The sequence below is a fragment of the Lepidochelys olivacea genome, assembly GCF_965140295.1.
Source record: "Lepidochelys olivacea isolate rLepOli2 genome assembly, chromosome: 1".
In the NCBI taxonomy this organism is placed as follows: Eukaryota; Metazoa; Chordata; order Testudines; family Cheloniidae; genus Lepidochelys; species Lepidochelys olivacea.
In genome coordinates, this window is record NC_140411.1 from 84,259,998 (window position 1) to 84,287,476 (window position 27,479).

Consider the following 27,479-nt stretch of genomic DNA (forward strand, 5'->3'; position numbering starts at 1 on the left):
CAGATGTTACCTACTTTTAGAAAAAAAAAAATCTATATTCTTTCATCTCGCCAGAAAATCAAAAGAAACAAACTTACTTCCTCTTCATCTGGTTCAGCTTCTTCTGTTTCAACAGCAGACATATTAATAACTGGCTTATTCCATGCCAACTTCAAATCCTGTCCTTTGAATCGAGATCCGTGAACAGCAGCCTGAAGCAAGTTAGAAAGTTCTTAGTTTCACATTTCTTTGTGAAAGGGAAATAAAATAATCAACAGTTGATCAGAGACCAAAAGTAAACCGATACTAAGCTTTTACTGGGGGGGAAAAAGGTGATTTTTACACATTTGTGAAACAGATTTATGAGTTATTACGAATAGCTTAAAATTAAATAGATTTACTGAATATACCATTTCAGCATATAATAGTTCAGGACTTGATAATCAAATGTATTTACCTAGCTGTTCAGGTAAGAGTTTACAAAAAGTAGTAGATACAGTATTAATCAAAATGCAAGAAAAGAAAATAAGCTTAGCAAGTCATGGATCAATTCATGACATGGATAACATACGGTCATGAACACCTTATTGAATTTTGGTCAGTGTTTCACACCCTTGAAAGATTGACACAAATTGAAACAACACTTAATACATTTACTTACTGCAAAAACCCAAGCATCCCCCAAATACAAATGATTCAGTGTAACAAAAATTAAACTTTGTGATTATAAAACTTATTCTACTGGAAAATGCTCCACTTCCTGCAAACCCTTTGTAATTGAAATGTAAAAATTTTAACTTATGGGATATTCATGCCTTTCTAAGTACCAGATGCATTAAGTGGCTGCTTTGGAAATAGTATGTTCAAATTAAAGTAACATGAACTAGCATAAATCAGCGTTAGCAACATTTCGAAATAACTGTCACAGTCACAAAAGATTTATAGTACAATCTGAAAGTACAGCATAATGTGAAATGTAGAAACAATTACATGTTCAATGACATCTGAACATGAATTGTGTGATATTAAAGTCCCCAGGTATAAATTTTAAATCTGTACATATAAATTTATGATAAATTTAAAAGATTCCATGCCTATTAAAATGCAGCTCAGGAGTTTTTGGTTCATGGTCTCATCACAATGTCACACAACTAGAATTTTTATAAGTACTTATACATGACATTTAGGTTCAGAAACAACTTGTAATCTTTTGAAGAAATTACTGCTACATAAAAGTGCAACATTTTATAGCTAGGGAATCCTCCTCTCCCTTCCAGACTAAAATGTCCACCATCATAAAACTTAAGCTTTTTTCAGCCAAAGGTAAAATATTACATTTTCTTCTGAATAAGCCCCAAAGAAAGCTTTCATGATTCAACTAGTTCTGCAACTAATCTTCATTACCAATTACTATTCTTAAAATCTGATTTACTAGCAAGCACCAAACAATTTGTAATCCAACATGTTTTGAATTATAAAATGAATCTGATTTCTTTGAAAGTTCTACATTTAGTTTTACAAGTCATACTAGAATGTGTGAGGGAAACCATGTAATAGCAAATTCCTATTTCATCTTAAGTCCAAATGTCTTCTCTCCATCATTATGAAAAAATATTGCCATATGAGCGTGGAGTGAAAAAGGCGCCCTCATGACGTTTACTGTATAGGTGGAGTTTCTCTTCAGTTAACATTATATATACTTCGTATTGCTTACATGTAAAAGTTGTGTTAAAAGAACATTAACATTGCAAAGTCAAGCACTCAAAAGTTATGAAATGCCAAAATTAAGGCTGCAAACAATTCGGCTCCCTTGTGAGTATGCTTTATGATACAGTCTTTAGTTACAAGATGATGTGTTTCCCCTCCCCCCCCACAGAACACATGACTTGTTCAGTGGACAGCTTGGAGGGCACTCAATACATGGATAACCATTCAATATTTACTTTTATTTGAATCAAGTGGTTGTACACACTGTTATTGTGCATAAAAATATATCAAGGTCCTTTATGAAAGCTTGTAATGTTCTGACCTTGGTGGTCATTAGGAGATATGTATACAGACTGTGGTATGAATTTATCTTATTGTGTATATATAAAGCTGTGCTCATAATCTATGCTGCAACATTCAGTTCCACCTCACAACGGGGAGGGAAGCACAGACTACCTTTTAAACTAAGCTAAAAACAAGTGATGGGCCATTACATTAATGGGAAAACACTGAAACAACTTGCAACTGAAAAGAAAACCCCAGTCTTGAAAACTAAGAAAGGAAGGAATTTCCCCCATTATGAATCACCATAGTCTGAGAAATTTAACAAACAAACAACCACCCACCCCTGCAAACATTGTTAAAAGAAAAGGTATTTGAAGTGAAAAATATCCAGAACTGAGGGACAGTCTCAAAGGTGGGGGACTGTCTATGAACTCTAGATCCCTCCTCAGGGCTATGGGATAAACCGGGAATCTGAGCAAAGGCAATAGGTAACTTGTCTTAAAAGGGATTCAAATGTGCAAGTGTAAAACCTGACGTTGCACCTATGTTTATTTTCTCCGTAACTTGTATGGTGTTTGCTTTCCTTATTAATTCGTCTTTGAATCTGTGATTTTTCCCTCAAACAAACCTTTTATTTATTTTTACCCCGAACAGGTCTCTGTTGTGCAAATGGTGTGTAGTGTTGTCCCCCGCAAAATGAAGTAATAACTGGGGTGCAGGTTTCATTACTTTGGGAGTGACAAACCAAAAGGGAAAAGTCAGAGTGTCTGGTACTTAAGAGCTCAGGGTAGATGAATTTGGGGAGACCTGAGACTGGAAAGGCTGTTGAAATCATCCTGCAATGAGTATTTAGGCAGGCGGAAGCCAGGATGAGACCTTTATGCTTGTAAACTGGCTACTGGTGTCAAGGTTCTGAGTCTTGAGAGCATAACATTAAGGTACACAAAGTTATACGGCAGATGGTAAGAGTGCCCCGATCCCCAAAACATCACAAATTGCATATACCAAAGGGTCCAAATCCAAGGGTAATCTTAATGCTGGCATTTCCCAATTTTTGAGTGCCTGACTTTGCTTAAAGTTATTTTGTAGGCAATTTCCTAAATTTTTGAAAAAAGTTAAATCCCATCACATGGAACCATATTGACACTACACGGATCATTACTCTGAGTAAGCGTGAGTTTCCTATACATTCTAACATACTTACCTGTCCTATGTATTTATATGACCCCCATTATAGCATCTAAATGCCTCACAATCTTTAACGTATTTATCTTCAAAACCTGTTAGGTAAGCATCCTGCTCAGCATGCTGTACTGGATCCACTGGAAGGTGTTCACCAGCGAGTAGAGGCTGAACATGGCCAGCCCGGGCAGCCTGCGCCAGGAGAGGAGCCCATTGGGCTGCGGGGCATTTCCCCCTTTTCATCTTCCTCCTCCACCCCGTCCCCAGCCATGGCCATGCCTTCCCCACCCAGCTTCCCACGCCTTATGCCCACTGTGCCACTCACACAGCCCAGGCCCCACCAGCTTGCTAGGAAGGATGAAGTGAGCTGTAGCTCACAAAAGCTTATGCTCAAATAAATTTGTTAGTCTCTAAGGGGCCACAAGTCCTCCTTTTCTTTTTGTGGATACAGACTAACACGGCGGCTACTCTGAAACCTAGGTAAGGAAGTGTCATTCTCATTTTACATTGGGGAACTGAGGCACAGACCACTTGTTCAAGGGCAAACTGGAAGTTTGTGACAAAGCAGGGAATTGAACCCAAGTTTCCCTGAGTCCCACTTATTAAAGCACTGCACTGGCATGCTTCCTCCCATTTAATTAACAAATTAACATTTAATAGTTTCATTAAATGTTTAGAAAGCAGTAATATTTAGGGAAAAGTTTCATACTGATACATTATACCTTAAGCAAGCACTCTAATTTCATTTCAAAGTGAACTTGATGCTCTGAATGTATTAAATGTAACTGCCTAGTAAACACAAAGAATAATGAATTAGTTCCCAAATTAAATTTCAGTAATCACAACCTGTATCATCTGTTAGAAATGTTGGTGAATTGAGAAATTAAAGATACGTAGTCAAAACAAACTTCTAGAACCTACAAATTCCCAAGAAATCAAATGTCTATAAAAATAAGGGACATGGAAAAATACATAAAAAAAACCCTTTGAATAACTTGTTTCATGATTCTGCATTTCTGATGTAAACTACAACGAAAGGGAAAACAATCAAGCCGTGGGGTACTGAGGTAACTCTTATGGGCAAAAATAAGGAACAATGAACAGGTAGGGGGGTCCTGCCAAAGCCAGACATCCATTCATGAAATACCACTGGGGGGATGTCTTGTTTTGACTCATGCAAGATATACTTTAAACTAGCTCAGAATTTCCTCCCTTTTAAGGATTTCAGTTAATAGGCTGGTTTGAAAGATTTTTTGGGAAAAAGAAAAGGTTACTCAGTAATCTAATTTAATCTAAAATCAAACTTATTCCTCTTTGATAATCAACTCAAAAGCAGTCAACATAAGATTTAACTGTTCTGAAATTATACTTAATTCTTAAATTTAAATTTAGTTCAGTTTACATATGACTAATAGGAGATATCCTCTTAAAGTACTTTTAATATGAAGAATATACTTACAGCTTCAGCTTCTGCTCTTGTCTTAAAAGTAATCACTGCATGGAGAGAAGAGTCGTCTATCTGGCAATCTTCAATTTCACCATATTGCTTTCAATAAGAGAAAAATGTAAACTAAACTGAAAGATTCCTCTTCTATGCAAATGCTGTACTAAGGGCTAGTCTACACAGGCAACACTAAAGAGCTGCCGCAGCAGCGCTTTAATGTGGCTTGTGTGGTTGCGGCGCTATGAAAAAAAAAAACCTCCAAGAGGGGCGTAGCTCCCAGTGCTGGTGCACTGTCTACACTGTCGCTTTACAGCGCTGAAACTTGCTGCGCTCTGGGGAGTGTTTTTTCACACCCCTGAGCAAGAAAGTTGCAGCGCTGTAAATTGCCAGTGTAGACAAGCCCTAAAGAATCACACGGACTTGAAAATTATATAGAACTGGAAATGATGCACGCTAAAGAGACCTTAATGGTTAACTTGTCTTTGTGAGAAATACTATAGAATTTTTATATGCACTTTAAAACACTGAACACTATAGTATTTGGACTCCCCTTATAAAAATTTACTAGTGCATACTTTAAGGATGAATCATGGCTCTCCTCTTCTCCTTCAGAGCCACTGACTCCATCAGTCTGTCAGGAAAATGTCTGCACAAAGACTAATCTTGCAATGTGCCAAGACTCAAATTCAGTCTTATCTCCAGTGACAGCAAGTTCCAGAGCTGAAGGTCCTCTACCAAGAAAGCTCTGCTCTGGTCCCTGTGGAGCATACTTGGGCTACATCACCTACAACAACCCTGACAATCACATCTGTGTAGTTAGAGTGCCGAAAGATGTGGTCTCAGAGCTCACAATTAGCTAGAGCTCATGAGGTCTAGCTAATTCAGGGTTTTACAGAAGTGGACCATAAAATATTTTAAACTGTAGTAGATAATATACATATTAATACAAACTGCAAGACAAACTTTTTTCAAATTGCTGTGCAAGAGAAATCTGATCTCACCATTTTTTTCCTCAACTGGAAGTATTTTGGTCTAAAATATAGTTGCAAACACAGTAAGAGCAAAGCTACTAAAAACAAACACTGATGTAGAACTCCATAGGCTACTGACAAAGTACCAGAGGACTCTGCACCAATTTTTTGATGTGTCATAATATTGATGTTTATGTTCAAGGTGTGGTTGGTTTTTTTTTCTATTTTTATCCATATTCAGTTGCACAAAAGTATATATTTTAATCTTTTCCCCCAAATTGTTATCAATTTGAATTGTCACAGTTGCAGGAAACTACAGATGGGGAGGTTGTCAGAAAATTATTTATTGACAGTGGATGTTGAGGTTCAAAAAATTAAAATGTTATAACCTTAAAATACAAACTGTCAACATTGCTTGTTAAAATATACAAAGTAAATATCCTTATATCAAACAAATTCTCAAGCAGTATTTTTCTTACTTTGCCTATTTGTACATTTTTATTACTATCGAGGGAAGTTTCCCCCCCCACATTGGTTTGCGCATATATGATGAAATCGGCATTTACCACCATTTACAGATAATAATCGAATCCTTCCAATCATATGTCATCATGGGCTGCCAACCCAGCACCCACCAGCCAGCACCTGCACATTAAACTCAGCAACCAAAATTAGACCAAAGTATTCTAGTCCACAGGAGACTAACCTATTATGTGTGACAGGCAGAGAATAGTAGGGCCCAAGGTGCACCAATACCAGAGACTTCTGCAATGGCTGGGAACTGGATAAGTGAGATATATCAAGACGATCTCGGCAAGTTACTCACACCCCATGCCGCGAAAGGAGAAAAAACATCCAAAGTCACTGCCAATCTGACGTGGGGAGAAATTCCTTCCCAACCCCGCAGAGTCCCCAACCACACTTATTAAGAAAATAAAATTAGTTAAATGCAACATTATCCTCAATTAAACCCTTTGAAACAGGGAATAGCCAAGTTATGGGAGATGTCATAACCATAAACCAATGCCCACACAGCACGTTTCCACTGACAGATGGAGACTCTGCCTCTTCACAAGGAACTTCCTTCTGTCTCCAGATAAGAGACAATAAACACAATATATTAACTTCCCTCATACTAGAATGCAAAATCTTAAAGGTGACCTTGCAAAATTTTTTGGAAATTTTTTTTAATGATGTTTTTAAATCCTAAAAGGTATTTACAAAAAAAAGTTGGTGTTTTTGAACACACACCTTTGCTTCTGCAGTTTGTGTAATTAATTTCTGTGAAAGTGACATGCCAAACCCAGATTTAAAGACATGTTAATTACTGACTGCAGTCTGAGTTCACCCCCTCTCAGTCTCTCTGTACAAAGAGGCAGCTATTTAGCTGTATTAACAATATAATCTAGCATCATATAAATTAAAGGAGATTATTATTTGCATCCACTTGCCATGCAAATAGCACTGATATCAGAAAGGTTGGAGCTCAAGTTCTTCTCACCCTGGTTTCTTCAGAGGAAGGGGGCAGAGCCACTATTTAGTTTTTTTAAATATGATGAAAACAGAGATTGTCAAAAGCAAAAGCAAAAGCAGCTCTTCATGGATCATAAATTAGTTGAAAAAGTAAACTCAAAAAAGCTTTAGAGGTCCACTTTAATTACAACTTCAGTAATATCAGCAAATATTCAGCCTTGACATATATGCACAGATTAAATGTGAGGTCTAACTTTCCAGAAACTTAACTCTTTACACTAAAAGTGGTATAATTATTATGAATTCTGATTTACATTTATTTTAATGCCTAGCAGAGGAGTTTAAAATATTGTTTTAACTGAAAATCTAAATGTAATGTTGGCTGAAGAGTCTTACCAATATCCTTATAATAACTAGACAAGTTTCCCAATAATAATAAAAAGTCATTTCAATACACCTATTTGTATAGCCATATTCTGCTGCTGGAAATGTGACTGCTATAGAAGAATAAAAACTGACATAAGACGATATGTCTTATCCTCTAAGTCAACCACATCTTGAGAATTGTTGGACCACAGTTTGCTCCTGTTCCTGGTACACAGGCTGTACCTGTTGTGGTGAATGTTCAAAGGCAAACAGAAGGCAGACCTGACTGACTGCTCCACAATCTCACTTGTGACACTGCCTCAATATATCTTTGAGAGCTCTGTACCATCACCAGTATCCACGCTACAAATTCAATAGGTTTCTCCTTCATTGTAGGCTTCAAGAGAAAACACATAGATCAGACAATTTTCCCCTCGTTTGATTTTCAGTCCAACTAAATTATATGCTGATATTACGGACTGCTGACAAATATAATCCCAGTACCAAATTTTGAACTGCAGCCCTAACATTAAGAAGTTAGGAAAAGGGAATTCTGTTTAAAGGGAATTCTGGCTTTGCGTGTGCGCCATTTTGGGGACGCACAGACTTCTGGGAGTGGTATTAAGATCCTGCAGTTGTTGTACAGTTCTGGCCTCTACTCTCAAACTCAAAAAAGTGGGTATAACTCATTGAGACAGGACTGTCAGGCATAAAGAAAGTTGAAGCAAGCGTATCTCCAAAAAGGCAGTTTGTTCACACATTATCCTGTTTTGTTACAGGATAACAATATGGTATTCTGTGGTTTAGAAGAGTGGTCCAAGATTTCTTTTCGTTCTTATACTCCTCCAGTTCTGGCAAAAGCCCATTACCAGTTGTTCTGCATGATTTCTACCCAAGGACTTTCTACTACCACCACTTTAACAGTAGCTTGCTAGGATATTGAATAACGGACGATAGGAAATTTTACCTGCAGATTCTCTCCCTGGTGTACACAACATCCATGTAAACACATAGGGAACAATTTAGCATCACTTATGGTTCTTTCACCCTTTTGCCATGCTCCTTTTCTTTGGCAATGACTTTGGATGATTTTTCTCCTTCTACAGCATGGAGTGTTAGTCACTTTGCAAGATCATCTTAATACATCTCACTTAATCAGTTCCCTGCAATTTAAGAGGCCTTGGGCATTGGCGTACCTTGGTCTGTATCATTTTCTGTCCGTCAAACAGCTGTTTCTAAAGAATGCCACTAGAGTTAAGTAAAAGTTCACTTTTTTCCTTTCCCTACCTTGTATGAAGTCCTTCTATAGTTTAGAAACAGAAAGCTCTTTTTAAAGGTAGAGAACCTACTTTAGGACTCCTTGGTTAATTAAATACTGGATTCTAATTGATTGGAATCACCCCTCGGAAGTTTTTCCCTGCACTTCCACAAAACTACTAAATACAAGGAAAAGAAATGTTGAAGTTACTACATACCGCAAAATGAGGAAGAAGATCTTCTCTATCGCTTTCTGTGAATGCAGAGATCTCCAGTGCCCTCGGTCGATGATCCACTACTGCATGACCTGGAACCCCTCTTCCACGACCCCGGCCTCGTATTCCTCTACCTCTGCTACGTGATGCACCCCGACCTCGTGCATTAATTCCTCTACCACGACCTGAAGAAAGAATCCCTCGTTTGGCAGCCTAAAAAATTTAAACATAACTTCAGTCCACAACACACATGATCTAAACATTATTTTCACAGAATTAAAATAAAATCATGTTCCAAATCACCATCTTCGTTTAATGTCAAATTTTGAGACTTCTTCCTAACAAGAGGAGCAGATGTGGGTTTTGTTTCAAATAAAATTAAGCATTTTAAGATGTTCGCCTTCAAAATTCAAGTAAACTAACTCTCACACTTGTCCTCAGGAACCATTGTGAATACCTTTATGATTCTGAAAAAAAAAAAAAAACAAAAAAAACCCAGTTACCTTTGTTATATGAGACAAGAAAGTATAATCTCGGACCAATCCTGTTTCAGATTGAGTATGACCTTATGTATAAGTGGTACTTGAGGAAACTCATACATCAGAGTTGACCTCCAGGGAAGGAGGAAAGCATCTGAAAGAGTACCTGGGCTCAGACTTGCTCTGGAACAGAACTGATGGCACGTTCTATTCTGTCTTGTTGCAAACTGGTTCATACCGATAATCCTGCACTTGCAAAAAAAAATAAATCTGAGTATACTGGCCTTCAATGGCCAGTCACGATTCTCCCCAAAAGTCCTGCTGAGGTGGTCTGATAGGACATTCTGAGCTCCCAGGTGAAATGCTGACAGAGTGATTTCATTCTTGATGCAAGAGTTATATAGGTGGATGGTCTTGTGACATAACAGTATGGATATTGCACTTCCTTGCCTGTTGACATAAAACATGGGTGTCATGTTGTCCTGGAGGACTTGGATAGTTTGGGCTTTGATTTAAGGTAGAAAGACTTGACAGGCTTTGTGTATGGCTCATAGCTCCAACACACTGATGTGGAGTGATGATTCTTCCTTTGACATATAGTTTGTGTTTGAGGCATCTCTAAATTAGCTCCCTACCCCAGGAAGGATGCATCAGTAGCCAAAGTCATGGATGGAAGAGGAGTTGAGTAGGGCAGCACTACTCTATAATCACTAGTGGGATTCTTCCAGCTGTCCAGTGAGGCAAGTGCTCTGGCAGTTATGCCAACTGTCATGTCCAGAAGACGTTTGATTGGGGGGTAAACAGGCTTCATCCATCCCTGTAAACATCTGAGGCAAAATCTAGCATGCCAAGTCACATAAGTGCAGCATGTTATGTCCTCCAACAATCTCAAACAAGATCTCATTGATGTGTTGGGGGTAAGACTGTAGACTGTTGAACAGGTCCAGGATGACCTGAAATCTGTCCTGAGGCAGATATGCCACTGCTGTTATAGAATCTGTATCCTCTCACCATTAACTAGGTTCTTTGAATGGAAGTAAAAGTTGACTTGACTTTGTTTATTAACAGGTCCTGCTGAGCAAATAAGGGTTGAATCTGCGAGATGCTCATCTCCATTTGCTGCCTGGAACTGCGGCAGACCAATTGTCCAGATAGGTGAATATCTGGATGTCCAGCCTCCTGAGGTGGGCTGCTACCATCCATTTGGTAAACACCCCTGGGGCAGAAGGAAAGACAGTACACTGGGGAATGCTGGTCCGCAATCAAATGTCTCAGGTACTTTCTGTGGCCTGGATGGTTTGCCACACAGAGTAAACATCTTGGAGAGCCAGAGACTGCTAGGAGTGCATGTGGAACCTGATATTTCTGATTAATTTGTTTAACTTCCACAGCCCCTCTGCCTTCTTTTAGAAATGAGAAAACGCACAGTAAAGCCCTTTCCCCAGCATGAACTTCCTGAGCAGCACCCAAATGAAGAGTTTGCACTTCTTGTAAAAGTACAAGCTTGTCCTTGAAAAGAAAAGAGGAAAGAGGGTGGGTATAGACTTGAACTGTGATTTGAGACCCTTTTTGACATTCTTTTTGAGTAAGAATATTTAGGCTGGTAGAAAGGTTGTCATAGTTGTTGCTGTGGTCTGTATTGCTTCTTTCAGGGAGCTATCATGTAGATCCCTAGTGAACAGTGTGGCAAGTGAGTCCTCTAGACTATGTCCGGCCTCATCTCCTCTCTTATCTGACAAAAACGACCACATATCCCTCGAAGGGCAAGTCCTCAATGATCTGTTGCACTTCTGCAGGTATGCACAAGTTCTGAAGCCACAACAATCTTCTTATGGTGATCACGGTAGCCATTACCACAGCTGCAGAATCTGGAGAGTCCAGAGCAGCCTGAAGAGCAGATCTAGCAATGAGACAGCCTTCAGGAACCAGAGACCTAAAAGCATCCAGAAATCTGCCCATGAATTTACTCATGGAGTCCCAATAAATACCATATTTAGACAGAAGCGCCCCATGGTTAGAAATGTGCAACTGTAGATTTGAGTAGAATTATATTTCCTGCCAAATAAATCTAGTTTCATTAGCATTTTTTCTTATGGTGTAGTATGAAAATGACTTTGGCACGATCATCCATTTGCAGCTGAGAACCAGGGAGCCCAAGGTTGGATGTGAACACAATTGCTCATAACCCTGAACAACTACCTGATAGCATCTGTTTGTTGTCAGGGTAAGGGTCGCTGGAGTCATCCAAAGGGACCTGCAAAATCTTACAGTCATCCAAAGGGACCTCATTAATAGGCAGGCTACTCCGCCTGGACCTGAGGACTGCAAAATATCACAGAGTTTGAGGACAGACTCCAGCACAAGCTTGGCTTTCACTCTTACAGCTGCTTCCACCCATTCTCATAAGATCTTGGTAAATCAAAGTCGTCTGGTGCTGGTGACAAGGACTCAAAGAAGGACCTGATCAGGAGAAGAGAAAGTATAAATGGGGGACAGCTCTTCTACTTGATGAGATGGATTCCCATGTGAACTTTAGTCTGCAGGTTGGACCAGGACAAACTCAGGAAGGTCTAGCTGTTGAGAGGCCTGAGAAACCATAGAAGCCCCTTGAGCAGGATGGGGTGGAGAAGATCTGTGCTGAGAGAGATAAGTAGCGCACTTTTGATGGACTCCTCAGGGTGCCCAATAGGGCCACAGAGCAAAGCATAGGTGGCCAGTGAAATGAGTCCCAAGAACAACTCTTGCAGTAAACACAGCTATAAGTCCACTTGGTACATGATCTTGACATCTCACCAAAGATTAAGTAGACCAATAAGATTTTCTGGATCTGGTACGGGGGGGATCGCCCCAGATATATTCAGAGTCAGACACTAGTCAATCATGTCCTCCCTCAATTTTTGAGTCCTCTTTTTAAAGGAACGACAGATGTCACTCCTTTCCCTAATATGACCTTCACCCAACCACAACAAATAGCAGTGTTAGGAACAGAAAAGTGTGGCAGTGCTTTAACATCGTTGCCCCTTTTGACCCCTCCCACACCCCCCCCCCCAACAGGAGGAGGAGAGGGGCAGCTGCTCCGGGGCCAGCAATTTAAAAGGGCCTGGGCCCTGAGTCCTTTTACATTGCTGCCAGAGCCCAAGCCCCGCCCCTTCCGCGGGCCCCCGTACCGGTAAGTGTTTAATATGACTTTCATCCCTGGCCTTTGTCTCTAAATAGGTCAATGGCGTATAGGCTGATGAATGGGGCAAACTATAAGATTTTCTATTTATTCCGTGAACCCAGAGACAAGTAGTTTGCAGCCTTTTAATCCAGTTTCCTAGAGAAGCTGAGAGAGTATGTCATTGAACATAAAAACACAAGAACATAAGAACGGCCATACTGGGTCAGACCAATGGTCCATCTAGCCCAGTATCCTGTCTTCTGACAGTGGCCAAGGAGAGGTGCTTCAGAGGGAAGGAACAGAACAGGTAATCATCAGGTGATCCATCCCATGTTGCCCATTCCTAGCTTCTGTCAAATAGAGGCTAGACACACTTCATAGCATAGTTTTGTATCCCTGCCCACCCTGGCTAATAGCCACTGATGGTCCTATCCTCCAAGAACTTATCCACAAAGTTGTTACAAAGTTTCCAAGACTTATTGTCCTAGGACACCTCAGCTACTATTGTGACAACATCTTTAGTACAATGGCCTTTACCCATGGCTTTACACTTTGCACTCTTGGTTGCTCAATCTCAGGAACTACACACACACAGCTGATCACACGCTGGAAATGGAAATATGAAGCATTCCCCCTATCCTGGGTTTTCTACTATCATATCGAAACGAAGATTAGAATCTACTCTGGCTCCAGACAAGAAGCATAAACACAGTAATCCATTTCAATACCCAGTAAATGCTAGTGAATCCTCCTCAATAAGAGACCATAGCAAGTCAATCTAGTGAGTTACTGACCACACAAGGAAACCCATAGAGATTCTGGCTCTGAAACATCTACTTCTTCTTCACTAACCTCACAGCTCTCCATAATTCTTTGATAACTGCAAGAAAGAAGGAAATTTAAGAGTTTGTTGCTGTACTCTGTGGCAAGGTGGACTGGTGCCAAAGTAGGGAGGTACATGTCATCTATCACCCTACCATAGTTTGGGAACCTTGTTGCTGAAAATCCATCAATTATGTCCTGCACATTGCTGAGGGAAACTATTAATGGCCTTACACACTTGCATGAAAATGACCACCACTGTGGATTTCCCAATTCCAAAATGATTTCCCACTGACTAGTAGTAACCCAACGTTGCAAGGTTCCAGAGTGTGATGGCCACTTGCTTCTCCCCTGTCAATGAATCTCTTTCGCATCCAGAAGTTCTGCAGCCACTGCTCATTGTCAAACTTGTATTACAATGTGAGCCCACTAGTCAATGCTCATTTCTTGGGCCCAGACTTGGCACACCATCACCCACAACTGCTCCATGAACACAACAACCTTGAATTATTTGTAATTGTCATGTCCTCTCATTGTTGGAGAACTTTCTGCAGGTCTGCAAATACAGGAGAAGCATGAGTCCTGCATTTGCAACGCTCATGAGAATTTATACCTCTTCAGGTTCCATGCTCTTTGTCAAAGATACTGGACACTGAAGTGCCATGCAGGTTTGTGGAATATAAAAAAAAGACAAAAATTATGGTATATGGAGGACATTATGGGATGGAGAAAGTTGCATGCTGAGAACTTGACCACTAGCTCTCAGGAATGCCTGCATGACTCATTTCTATTCCACACTGTGAATCCAGATGACAGCATGTTGCACACTGGGTTACCTATCCATGGTGCACCGCTCTTTGCGTCGACACAAGCACTCCTAGTTTGTACATGCAGGGCTGATGCAAGCAGCTAAATACGCACATACACAAGTGATATACTAACTTTGGTAGCTGTACGCTGATGAAACTTGTGTCAAACAGTTTGTAGCGTAGACATGGTCTTAGATACTGCCAACATGCTACAGCCCTGTTAATCATGAGTCAGGCCAAGACATGGAACAGAGCACACTGGTGACTCTGCAGAATGATCTCCTGGTCACGGGCATAGGTCAGACGACTACTCTTTGCTGGACACCTACAGTATTTGATACAGTTGACTATGCAATGTGCTCCTTTTACGCCACTCAACCTGAGAATAAGGGGGGATTCTGCTCCCCAGCCTCCAGAACCCTCACCTGTGGGTCCCAAAGTCATAAAAGGAGATCATGAAATAGGAGGGACTAAAATGTGAGCAATATGCAGAAGACATCCAGTTCTACTCCACATGCACATAAGATGCAAGCAACATCCCTCCACACGAGTTTTCCAAGGAAAGGGCCTGTCTGCGATCAGCAACTGACTTAACTGCCTAGAACTGAATCCAGAAGAGCTTAAATTAAGGTAATGATGATGGGATGAAGGAAGCACTCCAAAAAACTTGCCTCCGCTATAATATCACCCTCCACCCTACTCTTCTGCTTTGGTGTTCACCTCGATTCCTCATTTCCATACACCCAAACAGCCACAGTCATACAAAATGCCCTAGTCTATTCATGGATACCAAGACAAATGCCAGCTCCAGTCAATTTTAAATTTAGCCACAATGATTCATTTACCCCTGGCCTCTAGGCATGTTTACTCTAAGTCCCTGTACCTAAGAATGAAACCTTGAATCTAAAAAAATACAGATAAACACAGGACACTAGAAAAAAGTCCTCCACTCTCCATAGAGGCTTCAAACAGGGTCAAACTTGAAGTTCAAGTCCTTATCTTCAAATCTCTCCACGCTCTGGCCTTCTATGATCATGACCTCCCAGAACAGCTGTGTTCCACTGAGACAACGGAGTTATCTATGTCAAGGGTGAAACTAGTGTGTAAAAAATTACAAATGGGAAGTACAACTCTATAGGCCAGAAGTCATGACCATATGAACACCATTGTCTTTAGATTAGGCTGCAACACAACTCTTTGATTTAGCCTTCCTGTATTAAACACTAATCTCCTCTCTTGAACCTGCAAAACAGAGTCCAATTTCTGGAGACACGAAGGAAGAGACTGACAGATTTAACAATACATTTGTGTATAATTTATAATTGTGAAGTACTCATAGCACAATGATGGGTGCCAGAGTAAGAATTTACACAGATCAATCTTGTAAGCACCATACTGAAGTCCCAAGATGGAAGAGATTCTGAAGCTGGTGTATACACATCAGTGCTTTCAACTATCTTGTAATCCTACAATGACTGAAGGCAGAAAAGCTTTGTACTAATGGATGGTAAGCAGAAATGGCTGCCAAGTGCACTTAACAATAGCAAGACTGTCTTACCTTTTTTTTGCAATCCAAGAAAGGTGACAATTTGACAGGCAAGATCCATAGCGAAAATCTCATTCAGTTTAGAACACATTTTCTTGTAAATGGCTTTTGAGAGTGTAAAAATATGTTGTGCACTTCCTCAGAACACCTTCATTTCTAACAAGGTACCATGATCCAAGCAACCCAATGATGACAGAGAATTTGTCCTTATTCTTAGACAGAAGATGCAGAAGTACAGGAAGAATTAGAAACTGAGGACAGGCCCGGAAGATCTGAATACCAGAACTGATACACCCAGGGAATCCAGTAAAGTATCTCTCATTGTTAATATTTATATTTCAGTAGAGCCCAGAGGACCCTTACCAGCACTGGAGCCCCATTTTACTAGGCACTATACAAACGCAGAAATAGACACAGCCATTGCTTCAAGCATTTTGAAGTCTCTGTGGAAATAGGGATAATGGAAGATAAACTTTATAGAAAGTCCTGATCCAAATCAAACAGGAAGATATCCTTCAGGAAATCTGGATCCCTCTTTACTTAAGTTATGAACAGTATATACATTTAGTGGTCCTTGAAACATCAGTCTATTTACCAATCACTCCACTTTCTGAATAGAGACTATACTACCAAGTCTTTTAGGGACCACAATGCCGCTTGTGACTCGGCCTATAAGAATGCCTTTCCCTGACATCTTGAGGACTATTAGATAAATCTGAACTCTAATACAACAATCCTAAAATATCACTGCTGAGCAAAGACAACGTGATTCCTTGTTTCCTCCTGTAATATTGGAATATTGTTAACAACTGCATCACAAATCCTTCTTTTCCCTGAAGGAAAGACTTCAGAACCACTCATATTGATTGAGATTCCAAAACATGTTTTCCTTTTCCATAAATTCCAATCATCATGCTTGTGAATCCAAATATTTGAAGCAGATCAACAGTTAAGTGGCCACGTAATTAAGCATACATATTTGACATAATGTGTATCTTATTAGTCTCTGCAATTTAGAAGCATATTATAGGTGCAGCTGGTTGCACCACACACAGTGAAGGTGACTTGACACTTCCTATAAAAGAATGTGTTTACAGTAACTTAACTTTCCCACTTTTTAAATGGTCAAGATGATATTTCCCAGGCCACATGTCTGCCCTCAAGCTAACTTATTTGGGAAAGTTTATTTTTATAGATTACAAATATTTTTTCCCCCTAAAACTACCTCCCTGTTGAAATTCATAAGAAAAGCCTCAACATATTGCAGTGTATGATCCACACATCTCTCATATGAAATGTAAATAAAAGTGACTATTTTTGCTGCAGTAAGTATTTCAGAAGTATAAGTTTTACAACCTAGCAGCAAGGCATTACAAAGCCATTTGGAAACGAAAAATGCTGTAAGGAGTTAACAGTATTGTCTCAGCATAAGTGAAAGAGAGGCTTACAAAAGTGAATTTTCTTTTTGGTTATAGAAATTATTTTAACAAAAGGGAATTGTCAGAAATAGTTTACACAGTGCAAATGAGAGCACCAATAGGAAAGCATAGAGTCAGCAAGAAAGTAATAATCAAGATGCAAGTAAAGCACAATAACTTCTTCAGTTTGTTAAAATCTAGTATTTCGCATATTGGTAAGCAGTTGAATTATGTAAAATTTCTTTCACAGCTTTAATGTACACTCCTAGTACATTTATGAAAGTACATTTATTTTCCTTAACACTTAAAAATATATTCTTTGAAAATGTATGCCATTTCCATGTGGTCTGCTCAGTGTAACTACAGAAAGACATGTTATCAATGGTTAGCATTGCCCAGCAACTATAGTTAAAGAGCAAGCTATATTCTACCTCGATACACACACTATCAGCAAAACTTTCAGTTAATTTTTAATTGCAGACAATTAAGCCCCATAAACTTATGGTAAAGAAAAGAATAAATATATTCAATATGTAGATATTGCACATTCCAGACCATTTTAATATTTATCAATTAGTAATCCTGAATGGCACATAAGTGCTTAAAAGTAAATAATATGAAAATCAAAGACTTTTAAAAGCTGGTATGACTATCCTTCAAACAAGCCTTTCTAAAAGAAATGCAGGCATATATTTTTGTACATGGAACATTTCTTGAACCAATTCTATTTACATATTGTATTTGTAACAGAATTTTAATCTCAGTACAGGAGTTAATATACAACCTTTTAAAACAACTATTAGAGAAGAACACTGTTTATCTCTAGTACTTTTAACACTTTTGTTAATATTAGGCTATTTTTAACATGCTGACATTCCTTTAAAGGAAATGTTCCTTTAAAGAAAAGAATAAGCGAGGACAGCTTTAGCCTGTATAAACACCCACAGCACCACCTTCAGACACAATTTTAAAAATGCATGCTAACAAAAGTTACCTCCTGCAAATCTATAAAATATCAGTTGACAATATCCTTTAAAAATCTTTACACTGAATCAGCAGCTGAATGATCAAAATGGAAGACAGCCAGAATGGCATACTTCTGAGTACTGTCCGGAGACTGAAGATGTGAATTATCCCTGCTAACTGCCCTAAGAGGAAACATTTGCAGTGTTGTAGCCACATTGCTCCCAGGATATGACATACACAAGGTGGGTGAGGTAATATGTTTTATTGGACCAACTTCTGTTGGTGGAACAGACAGGCTTTCAAGAGACCAAGAGCTTGCCCTCAGGGCTGGAAAAAGTAATCAGAGTGTCAGAGATAAATGCAAGATGGGACAGATTGTTTAACATAAGCATGAACATGTTGCAGGAGAGCAGTTAAAGTGAAACAGACAATCAACAATTTTTTGTGATCTCCCATGTCGGTTCCACTGTGGGGTGGTTGGTGGGTTGCATTTTTTCCATACCGAAGCCAGCTCTATTGAGGTATATTGAGGTATTTGTGTGGCCAGTTCCATGACATGATCTACTTCTCTGGTGGAGTGTCCTTGTTTGGTGAAGGCAGATTTAAGTGTCTTAAGGTGTCTATCCTGGACTTTCTCCTCAGAGCATAGGCTGCGGTAACACTGTCTGGCTGTAGATAACAGATATTGTGGTGTCTGGAGTGGTTCCTGGATCCAGAGAAGTAAGCATGGGATCTGTGGGTTTCTTGGATATAGTTGTCTATAGTTAAACTTTCACAGAAAAATTATAAAAGACAAAAACACCCTATCATCTGTGGGCAAACACTTTTCACAAAGTGATCACTCTTCATTGGATCTCTCGGTCTTCGTCCTCAAACAAAACCTGCACAACACCATCAAAAGATGAGCCTGGGAAGTTAAATTCATAACTTTGCTAGATACCAAAATTCAGGGGCTTAGAGACACTGGTTTTAGGACTCATTACACCAATGTGTAACCCACTAATTGTCCCTGGCCCCAGGACTGCACAGGTGTTAACTGCCCACTGTCCTTCAACTGGTCTCCTGTAACTTGTTAATGACTTATGCTTAACAATCTGTCCCGTCTTGGATTTATCTGCAACATTGATTACTTTTTGTAGTTTTGAAGAGCCCTGTGCAGCTCAAAAGCTTGTCTCGTCCAACAACAGAAGCTATTCCAATGGAAGATACTACCTCACCCACCTTGACTAAGAGAAAAGGGTTGTGTAATACTTACCAAAAGAAGATTTTTTTAAAAACTACTTTAATTGCACAACAGATTGCATGTTACTTTACAATGTAAGTTAAGCAAAATATACTAAAGGAAAGTTTTTGTAATACATGGTTAACTGAAGAAATAAAAACCAACGTACTTCAAGCTGCAGTTCTGTGTACTTTCTTCTTAGTTCAGCCACTTCTTCCCCAGCCTGCATCTTCTTATACAAATCAAGCTCAGTATCCAGTAATTCTTTCTGCATCTAAGAAATTGTCAAGGTGAAGTTATTAGTTTATACATTCCTTACTCCTGAATGGGGAAAATACTCCACTGATAATGACGAAGGTTTTGATTGCCCAGAATAACACTGCTAATAGTGGGCAGTCGTGACTGGCTATTTTAAAAATAAGCAGGGCCTCCAAGTGAGTTAGATTACTCTTAAGGCAAGAGAAAGTTTCCCCTTTCTCTCTGTACCTGGAAAATAGAAATTCAGAAACCTGAGCCAAGACAGAAGAAAAGGGTCGGGAATCTAGATGATGGGCTTTTCATTTTTGGCTTAAGTTATACTATTGTTGTTTCTTAGTAGTACTTAATACTGGTATTGTGAGCAGCATCCAAAGAACACTGCATGAGGTTAGGAGGTTAAGACTGGAAGGTGAAACTCAGTGTTTAATAATGGGAAGTCTCCGAAAACTTTATGTTGTCATTGCCTCCAGTACTGATTTAACTGCCAACCATGATGATGGAATTTGGTGTTTCTTCTTTTAAACCAGGAGTTACCCCAACTAATGGGTTGCAATTTGTGTGGTGGTGGAAAGATCCCCAACAATCTAAAAAGTTCTGCAAAACATAATTCAGTACATTTTAAATGACAAATGAATACACAATACACACTCTAATGGCAAGTTCTTTTAATACCACAATATTTTCATAATGTGAGAAAGCCAAATGGTAGCTCACTGCAGACTAAGGCAGGACACAAATATAAGCAACTACTACTAGCACCTCTGCTAATAAAAGTCAGCCTCTTTGTGTATGTTGTTTTTCCTTCCGGAACACAGCATATGAACCATTAAAAACCTGTTATATACAAACACCAATTGCAAGTACCCATGCACACAAATCATGACAAAATGTGTCACTGAACTGAAATCCACACATGTTGGCTGCAGCTTCTAAGGTCTGAGCGCACAAATGAGCTTCATATGATCATGTTGCATATGTCAGTCTTCACTGGAGTTTGGTTCCAATTAAGGGGTGATTTTAAAACATGGGTTGGTTTTGTGAGGAGGACCATGTCCAGATGTTCCAAATCATGCCTCAAAATAAAAATAAAATGCACAAATAACAAATAGTTTCTGAAGTTACAGTTCATGCAGTGATTACCAAATTGAAAAACAGTGCTTTTGATAAATATTGTTTTGCAGGTGTATCAGCGATATGTGGATGTCCGAAAACAACTGCTTTCAAAACTCATGAAAAGTGATTATTTAGCAATTCAAATTCCTTCGTCAGAAACTCTGGTGCTTCAGAACTTCTTAAGTTTGTTAGGTATATTGCTGATGCTTCTACTGAAGATTCTTTTGTAACATTGTGCAATGTCCCTCAAGAAGAAAATGATTACTTGACATATCAGGAGACAAAGATTTCCACATTCAATAGGAGCAGTGTATTGTAATCTACTTAGATTGCACCAAGGCAAGAACAAGCAAAACTAATGGCCTGGTCACATATATGCAATGCATTATGCTTTCAGGACTTCATGCATGACCAATCTTTAACTGTTCAGAAAATGCCTGAAAACCTGTGGCCAAGACCTTCATGAAGCTGTCAAAGTAGTGAACTTCACCAAAGCTACACTAAGAAAGCTGGCTCCCCGCTCCGCCTCCTCTCCAATCGCTCAGATGACACAGGTTTCTTTCACCACCTTGTTCGCATTACAGCATTCTTACAAGGCAGACTGCTAACTTTCCTCTTTGAGGCAAGAGTGGAAGAGCAGGTTTTCCCTCATGATGAAGTCTCTCCATGCTAATATCTTCAATAATTGTCTGTGTGACAAAGCTTAACCTACCTTGCAGACATCTTTGGACACCTAACAAACTGAACTACTCTCTTCAGGTGAGAAATACAAATGTTCTGTCCATGCAAAACAGTAAAAACATTCAGCAAAAAAACTTGGAAATAAGTCTTCTTGAGGTGCTTCATTTTGTTTCAGTCTTCAAGGAAAATGAGGAGCCAGTCAAGCACTATCAGAATCTGATCATTCAGTATCCAATCTTATTTCAGACTTACTTGTAGGACGAGCTTCTTAACTACTTGCAGAACTCACTGAATCAGTGTAAGACAAACTGACATTTCTCCTGTAATAGAACTACAGGAGTATAGTATAGTATAATGTAGTATACTATAACAGGATGTTTTCTAGCCGGGAATAGAGCAGATTTTGGCTGTTTATTCTTAAGTTTTAGTCAGATTGTTTTTCAGCTGCAGTAACAAAAAAATCCCCAAAAGTGCTGGTATCAACCACCTAACAAAAACTATTTAAAACTATTTCTGCAATTCAACTTCATTGAACATCATTCATCAGCAATACAGTTCAATCTGACAAATATTCTTGTAATTTATCTCCATAACAGAGATCAAATTCCAAAACCTGTTATTTCTAGTATGAAAAAGTTCACCCTATGGTTGGGGTAGGTGGTCTTGGGGGGAGAGAGGTCATAAAACATTTCCTGATCTGAAAGGGGTTATCAGCTCCTAAAAGATTAGGAAAACCCTGTTTTACAATTTCTATCCAAGAACTAGCGCCACCAAATTAATCCTTTTCTTAATATAGCGGTCTTAGGAGTTTAATAGAAAGAACTCAGGTTGAGAACTAAGATGTGTTTCAGAAGTAGTCACACAGAAGCGTAAGTCCAACTGCCAGTCCCAATTATTATTTTATAGTTACTATTTTTCATCATCATCTTCCTATTAAGTAAGGCTGCCTTGTATTTTCTCAAATATGATGGCAAATTTAAAGCTGATGATCCTTCCTAGAATCCAGTCTAAGGTGAAGTCATGAAGTCTTCGGAGTAGCATCCCAAAACTAAAACTTTAGAAGGGAGAAATAAACATACTAAGGGATTGGCATTCTGAACAAACTGGAACAGATGAAGACTGGCTGTGGTCTTCCAAAGAAGTATCTGGTAAAACACTCTACACTACACTATTTTTTTTTTTAAAAACCCTTCCCTGTTTTTTTTTCCTATACGTTTCTGTGTCTAAGTAGGGTAGAACAGAAAATGTGTGATTTATTTGTTTAGAATGACTTGTTTAGAGGAACATTTTAATTCCTTAATATTGATACTTTTCCAGGGCTTTTAAAATTGTTCATTCACTCTAATCTGGGGTTGAAGATCTCACCCTAGAGATAACAAAATATCAGGGTCATAAAAAGGTCATGTAATTGGATCAGAAAGCAAAGGTTTACAGACCAAGTCTAACTCTTGAAACGACAAAAGGGAGTTATTAGCCTTCTGTAGCATCAAAAAGAGAAACCACTGAAGAGAAACTTCTCTCACAACTAAAACCTCATTATGACCAGTGAATTCAAAAGACTGACAATAAATACGTTAACATTGTCTCCAACCTAAAAAGTATGGCATATGGGACAAGTTCACAGTGAAAGATTAATGCAGTACTATAATTGCCCACCCAAATGACTATTTAGTTGATAGCACTGTATAATACAATCAAAACATGACGGGACAGCAACTTAATTCTAGTGAGTTTAAGTAGTTATTTGTTTCTTATTCTAAATCTAACCCTTACAGTGAGAGCTTCCTTTTGTTTAAAAAAAATATTCCTCTCCCCCATTGCTGCTGGAAAGACCCACAATGAAAAGGAGAACTTGACTGACTATTCAGGAGAAGCAGCAAAACTAACAAAGTGCTGTCAAAGGTAAGAGAAAAAAAAGTGAAAAATATTTTTCTTCTGATATATTTCAGATGATGTACTAAATTTAGGTATACAAGTAACAATACGAGGTAAAAAACAATTTCAGACAGCTACCTGTATTTTAAATTGACAACGTCCCTTTATAGTGAGGGAAACTAATAGAATAATCTTACTTACTTAGACTCACAGTGGTGGGATTTTTTTTTAGCTGAGTGGCATCAGCACATGACGCAATTATATAACTTATTTAAAAAAAAACAAAACAGAAATTGAGTACCTGAGCCTTAGTTTTCAAGCTTTTCAGAGGAGCACCTCCAGATGAGACACCTTTTAATTCATCCTTTAACTTGGTAATGCTATTAGTCAAAGTCTCCAGTGTTTTCATTATTTCTGCTTTGTCTTCTGACTTCATCATGGGTTTATTTTTCTCCAACTTTGAAATCAGCATCTGTCCAATTTAAAACATTTTTATTATAGTTGGGAGGATTAATGCATCAGTATTCTAGATGTAATTGTGGGTTTTCCTAGATATGTTGATTAAAATGTTAGAACAGAGAAAACACACTTGGCTTTCAAGATCAACATGGCACCTTAGAGACTAACCAATTTATTTGAGCATAAGCTTTCGTGAGCTACAGCTCACTTCATCGGATGCATACTGTGGAAAGTGTAGATGATCTTTTTATACACACAAAGCATGAAAAAATACCAACCCCCACCCCCACCCCACTCTCCTGCTGGTAATAGCTTATCTAAAGTGACCACTCTCCTTACAATGTGTATCATAATCAAGGTGGGCCATTTCCAGCACAAATCCAGGGTTTAACAAGAACATCGGGGGGAAGGGGGGTAGGAAAAAACAAGGGGAAATAGGCTTGAATAGAGACTGGGAGTGGCTAAGTCATTATGCAAGGTAACCTAAGTTAATTGTATCCAATTTGCAAATGAATTCCAATTCAACAGTTTCTCGCTGGAGTCTGGATTTGAAGTTTTTTTGTTGTAATATCGCAACTTTCATGTCTGTAATCGCGTGACCAGAGAGATTGAAGTGTTCTCCGACTGGTTTATGAATGTTATAATTCTTGACATCTGATTTGTGTCCATTTGTTCTTTTACGTAGAGACTGTCCAGTTTGACCAATGTACATGGCAGAGGGGCATTGCTGGCACATGATGGCATATATCACATTGGTGGATGTGCAGGTGAACGAGCCTCTGATAGTATGGCTGATGCTATTAGGCCCTGTGATGGTGTCCCCTAAATAGATATGTGGGCACAGTTAGCAACGGGCTTTGTTGCAAGGATAGGTTCCTGGGTTAGTGGTTCCTGGTGAGTATTTGCTTCAGGTTGGGGGGCTCTCTGTAGGCAAGGACTGGCCTGTGTCCCAAGATTTGTGAGAGTGTTGGGTCATCCTTCAGGATAGGTTGTAGATCCTTAATAATGCGTCGGAGGGGTTTCAGTTGGGGGCTGAAGGTGACAGATAGTGGCGTTCTGTTCTTTTCTTTGTTAGGCCTGTCCTGTAGTAGGTGACTTCTGGGAACTCTTCTGGCTCTATCAATCTGTTTCTTCACTTCCGCAGGTGGGTATTGTAGTTGTAAGAATGCTTGACAGAGATCTTGTAGGTGTTTGTCTCTGTCTGAGGGGTTGGAGTAAATGCGGTTGTATCGCAGAGCTTGGCTGTAGACGATGGATCGTGTGGTGTGGTCAGGGTGAAGGCTGGAGGCATGTAGGTAGGAATAGCGGTCAGTAGGTTTCCGATATAGGGTGGTGTTTATGTGACCATCGTTTATTAGCACTGTAGTGTTCAGGAAGTGGATCTCTTGTGTGGACTGGTCCAGGCTGAGGTTGATGGTGGGATGGAAATTGTTGAAATCATGGTGGAATTCCTCAAGGGCTTCTTTTCCATGGGTCCAGATGATGAAGATGTCATCAATATAGCGCAAGTAGAGTAGGGGCATTAGGGGACGAGAGCTGAGGAAGCGTTGTTCTAAGTCAGCCATAAAAATGGTGGCATACTGTGGGGCCATGCGGGGTACCCACAGCAGTGCCGCTGATCTGAAGGTATACATTGTCCCCAAATGTGAAATAGTTATGGGTAAGGACAAAGTCACAAAGTTCAGCGACCAGGTTAGCCGTGACATTATCGGGGATAGTGTTCTTGACGGCTTGTAGTCCATCTTTGTGTGGAAGGTTGGTGTAGAGGGCTTCTACATCCATAGTGGCCAGGATGGTGTTATCAGGAAGATCACCCCCCTCCTCAGACGTTCTTGTTAAACCCTGGATTTATGCTGGAAATGGCCCACCTTGATTATGATACACATTGTAAGGAGAGTGGTCACTTTAGATAAGCTATTACCAGCAGGAGAGTGGGGTGGGAGGAGGTATTTTTTCATGCTTTGTGTGTATAAAAAGATCTTCTACACTTTCCACAGTATGCATCCGATGAAGTGAGCTGTAGCTCACGAAAGCTTATGCTCAAATAAATTGGTTAGTCTCTAAGGTGCCACAAGTCCTCCTTTTCTTTTTGCGAATACAGACTAACACGGCTGCTACTCTGAAAGATCAAAATGGTTGTTCATATAGTTTATATTCAGGTAAATGGGTATATTTAACTATTACTTTTTGTAATGATTAATGAGGATCTTTTCAAGAGAGAATTCAAATTCTGCAATAGATAGTTCAACATACTAGAAAGTTTTTCATGCATTCTACCCAACCTAAATTATGACTTTGCCTTTCACCTCCTACCCCGACTGTTCTATGCATCTTTTGTTGTGCTCATGTGATAAATAAAGTGGGGCGATAGCTCCCTTTGATGGGCACCCAGCCAGCCAGCCAACTGTAAAATCCCTCTTGGTAGCTGTTCTCTACTTGCTTTACCTGTAAAGGGTTAAAAAGTCCCCCAGGTAAAGAGAAAGAAAAGTGGGCACCTGACCAAAAGAGCAAATGGGAAGGCCAGAACTTTTTAAAATAGGGAAAGAAACTTTCCCTTTGTCTGTACTCTCTGGGCTGGAGGGAGCCATGCTATAAGCAGCTTTAAGCCAGGTATGATCATAAATCATCAGATCATACCTAGAACTACTTATCGGAACTCCAAATGTGTAAGTAGATCATACTGTTTAGCTAGACGCGATCAGGTTTATTTCTGTATTTTTTAAGGCTTGTGGAGCTCTTCTGTGCTAACCTTTGATGCTTTTGTTTGCTTGTAACCCTTAAACTGAACCCCCAAGAAAGCTGTTTTGGGTGCTTAAATTGTGTAAATTGTTTCTTTTAAGATCTAGCAAAAAGCCTAAGTTCCAGACGTAATCTTTTCCTTTTTGTTTTTAATAAAAAATTACCTTTTTTAAGAACAGGATTGGATTTTTGGTGTTCTAAGAGGTTTGTTCATGTTGTTTGATTAGCTGGTAGAAAACAAAGGAAATTAACTGTGTCTTTCTCAGCTCTTCCCCGGAAGGGGTGGTGAAAGGGCTTGAGGGTACCCCACAGGGAGGAATTTCCAAGTGCTCCTTCCTGGGTTCAAAGGGATTTTTTTGCATTTGGGTGGTGGCAGCGTTTACCACGCTACAGTCAGAGAAAAGCTGTAACCTTGGGAGTGTAATACAAGCCTGGAGTGGCCAGTATTAATTTTTAGAATCCTTGCGGGCCCTCACTTCTGCACTCGGAGTGACAGAGTGGGAATTCAGCCTTGACAGCTCATCTCAACAGCTCTTAGGGGCAGGAACTGTCTTTGGCCATGCCATTAGTACAAAAATAGGTGTTTTCTTAACTTGAGTTATCAAACTCAAGTTAAAATCCTAGTGAAGACAAGACAGTTTGTAGTTTGCAAATGAGATAGTAGGTCCAGTTAAAGACTTTGGGGAAGACTAATTTAACTCAACCTGCTAACTCATGTAAAAATTACAAACTGCTTAGATTTTTACCAGGATTTTAACTTAAGTTAGCTAACTCAAGAACACACCTTTCTTTCATACTGAAGACAAGAGTTAAGTCTGTTTCTATGTAGTGCCATGCACATCATAGGTGAATGTCAGGTTTAGATTTTATATCCTATTACCTCAGTATTCTTGTAGATCAAGGTTCTATCTATAATCAACATGCCAGTTTCTACCACCTTCAATTTTAACCTCAATAGCTCATGTTTGTACCTACTGATTCTGTGTGTTTGAAAATACTATTTTAGATAAAAACAAGCCTAACTTTGATCACTAGTGTCTAGTCTGCAGTAAA

At 39.3% G+C, this 27,479-nt stretch overlaps 1 protein-coding gene across 1 annotated transcript in view; it reads right to left on the bottom strand.

Annotated features, from left to right (window-relative positions):
- RBM26 (RNA binding motif protein 26) overlaps positions 1-27,479 on the bottom strand; it is a 102,982-nt gene that overhangs the window by 14,772 nt on the left and 60,731 nt on the right. The window contains exons 17-21 of the mRNA XM_084646432.1: positions 23,530-23,700; positions 19,471-19,575; positions 8,883-9,092; positions 4,613-4,699; positions 78-191 (exon numbers count right to left, since the gene is read on the bottom strand). Of these exons, the coding sequence (XP_084502558.1) occupies positions 78-191; positions 4,613-4,699; positions 8,883-9,092; positions 19,471-19,575; positions 23,530-23,700 (687 nt within the window). The remainder of the gene's footprint in view (positions 1-77; positions 192-4,612; positions 4,700-8,882; positions 9,093-19,470; positions 19,576-23,529; positions 23,701-27,479) is intronic.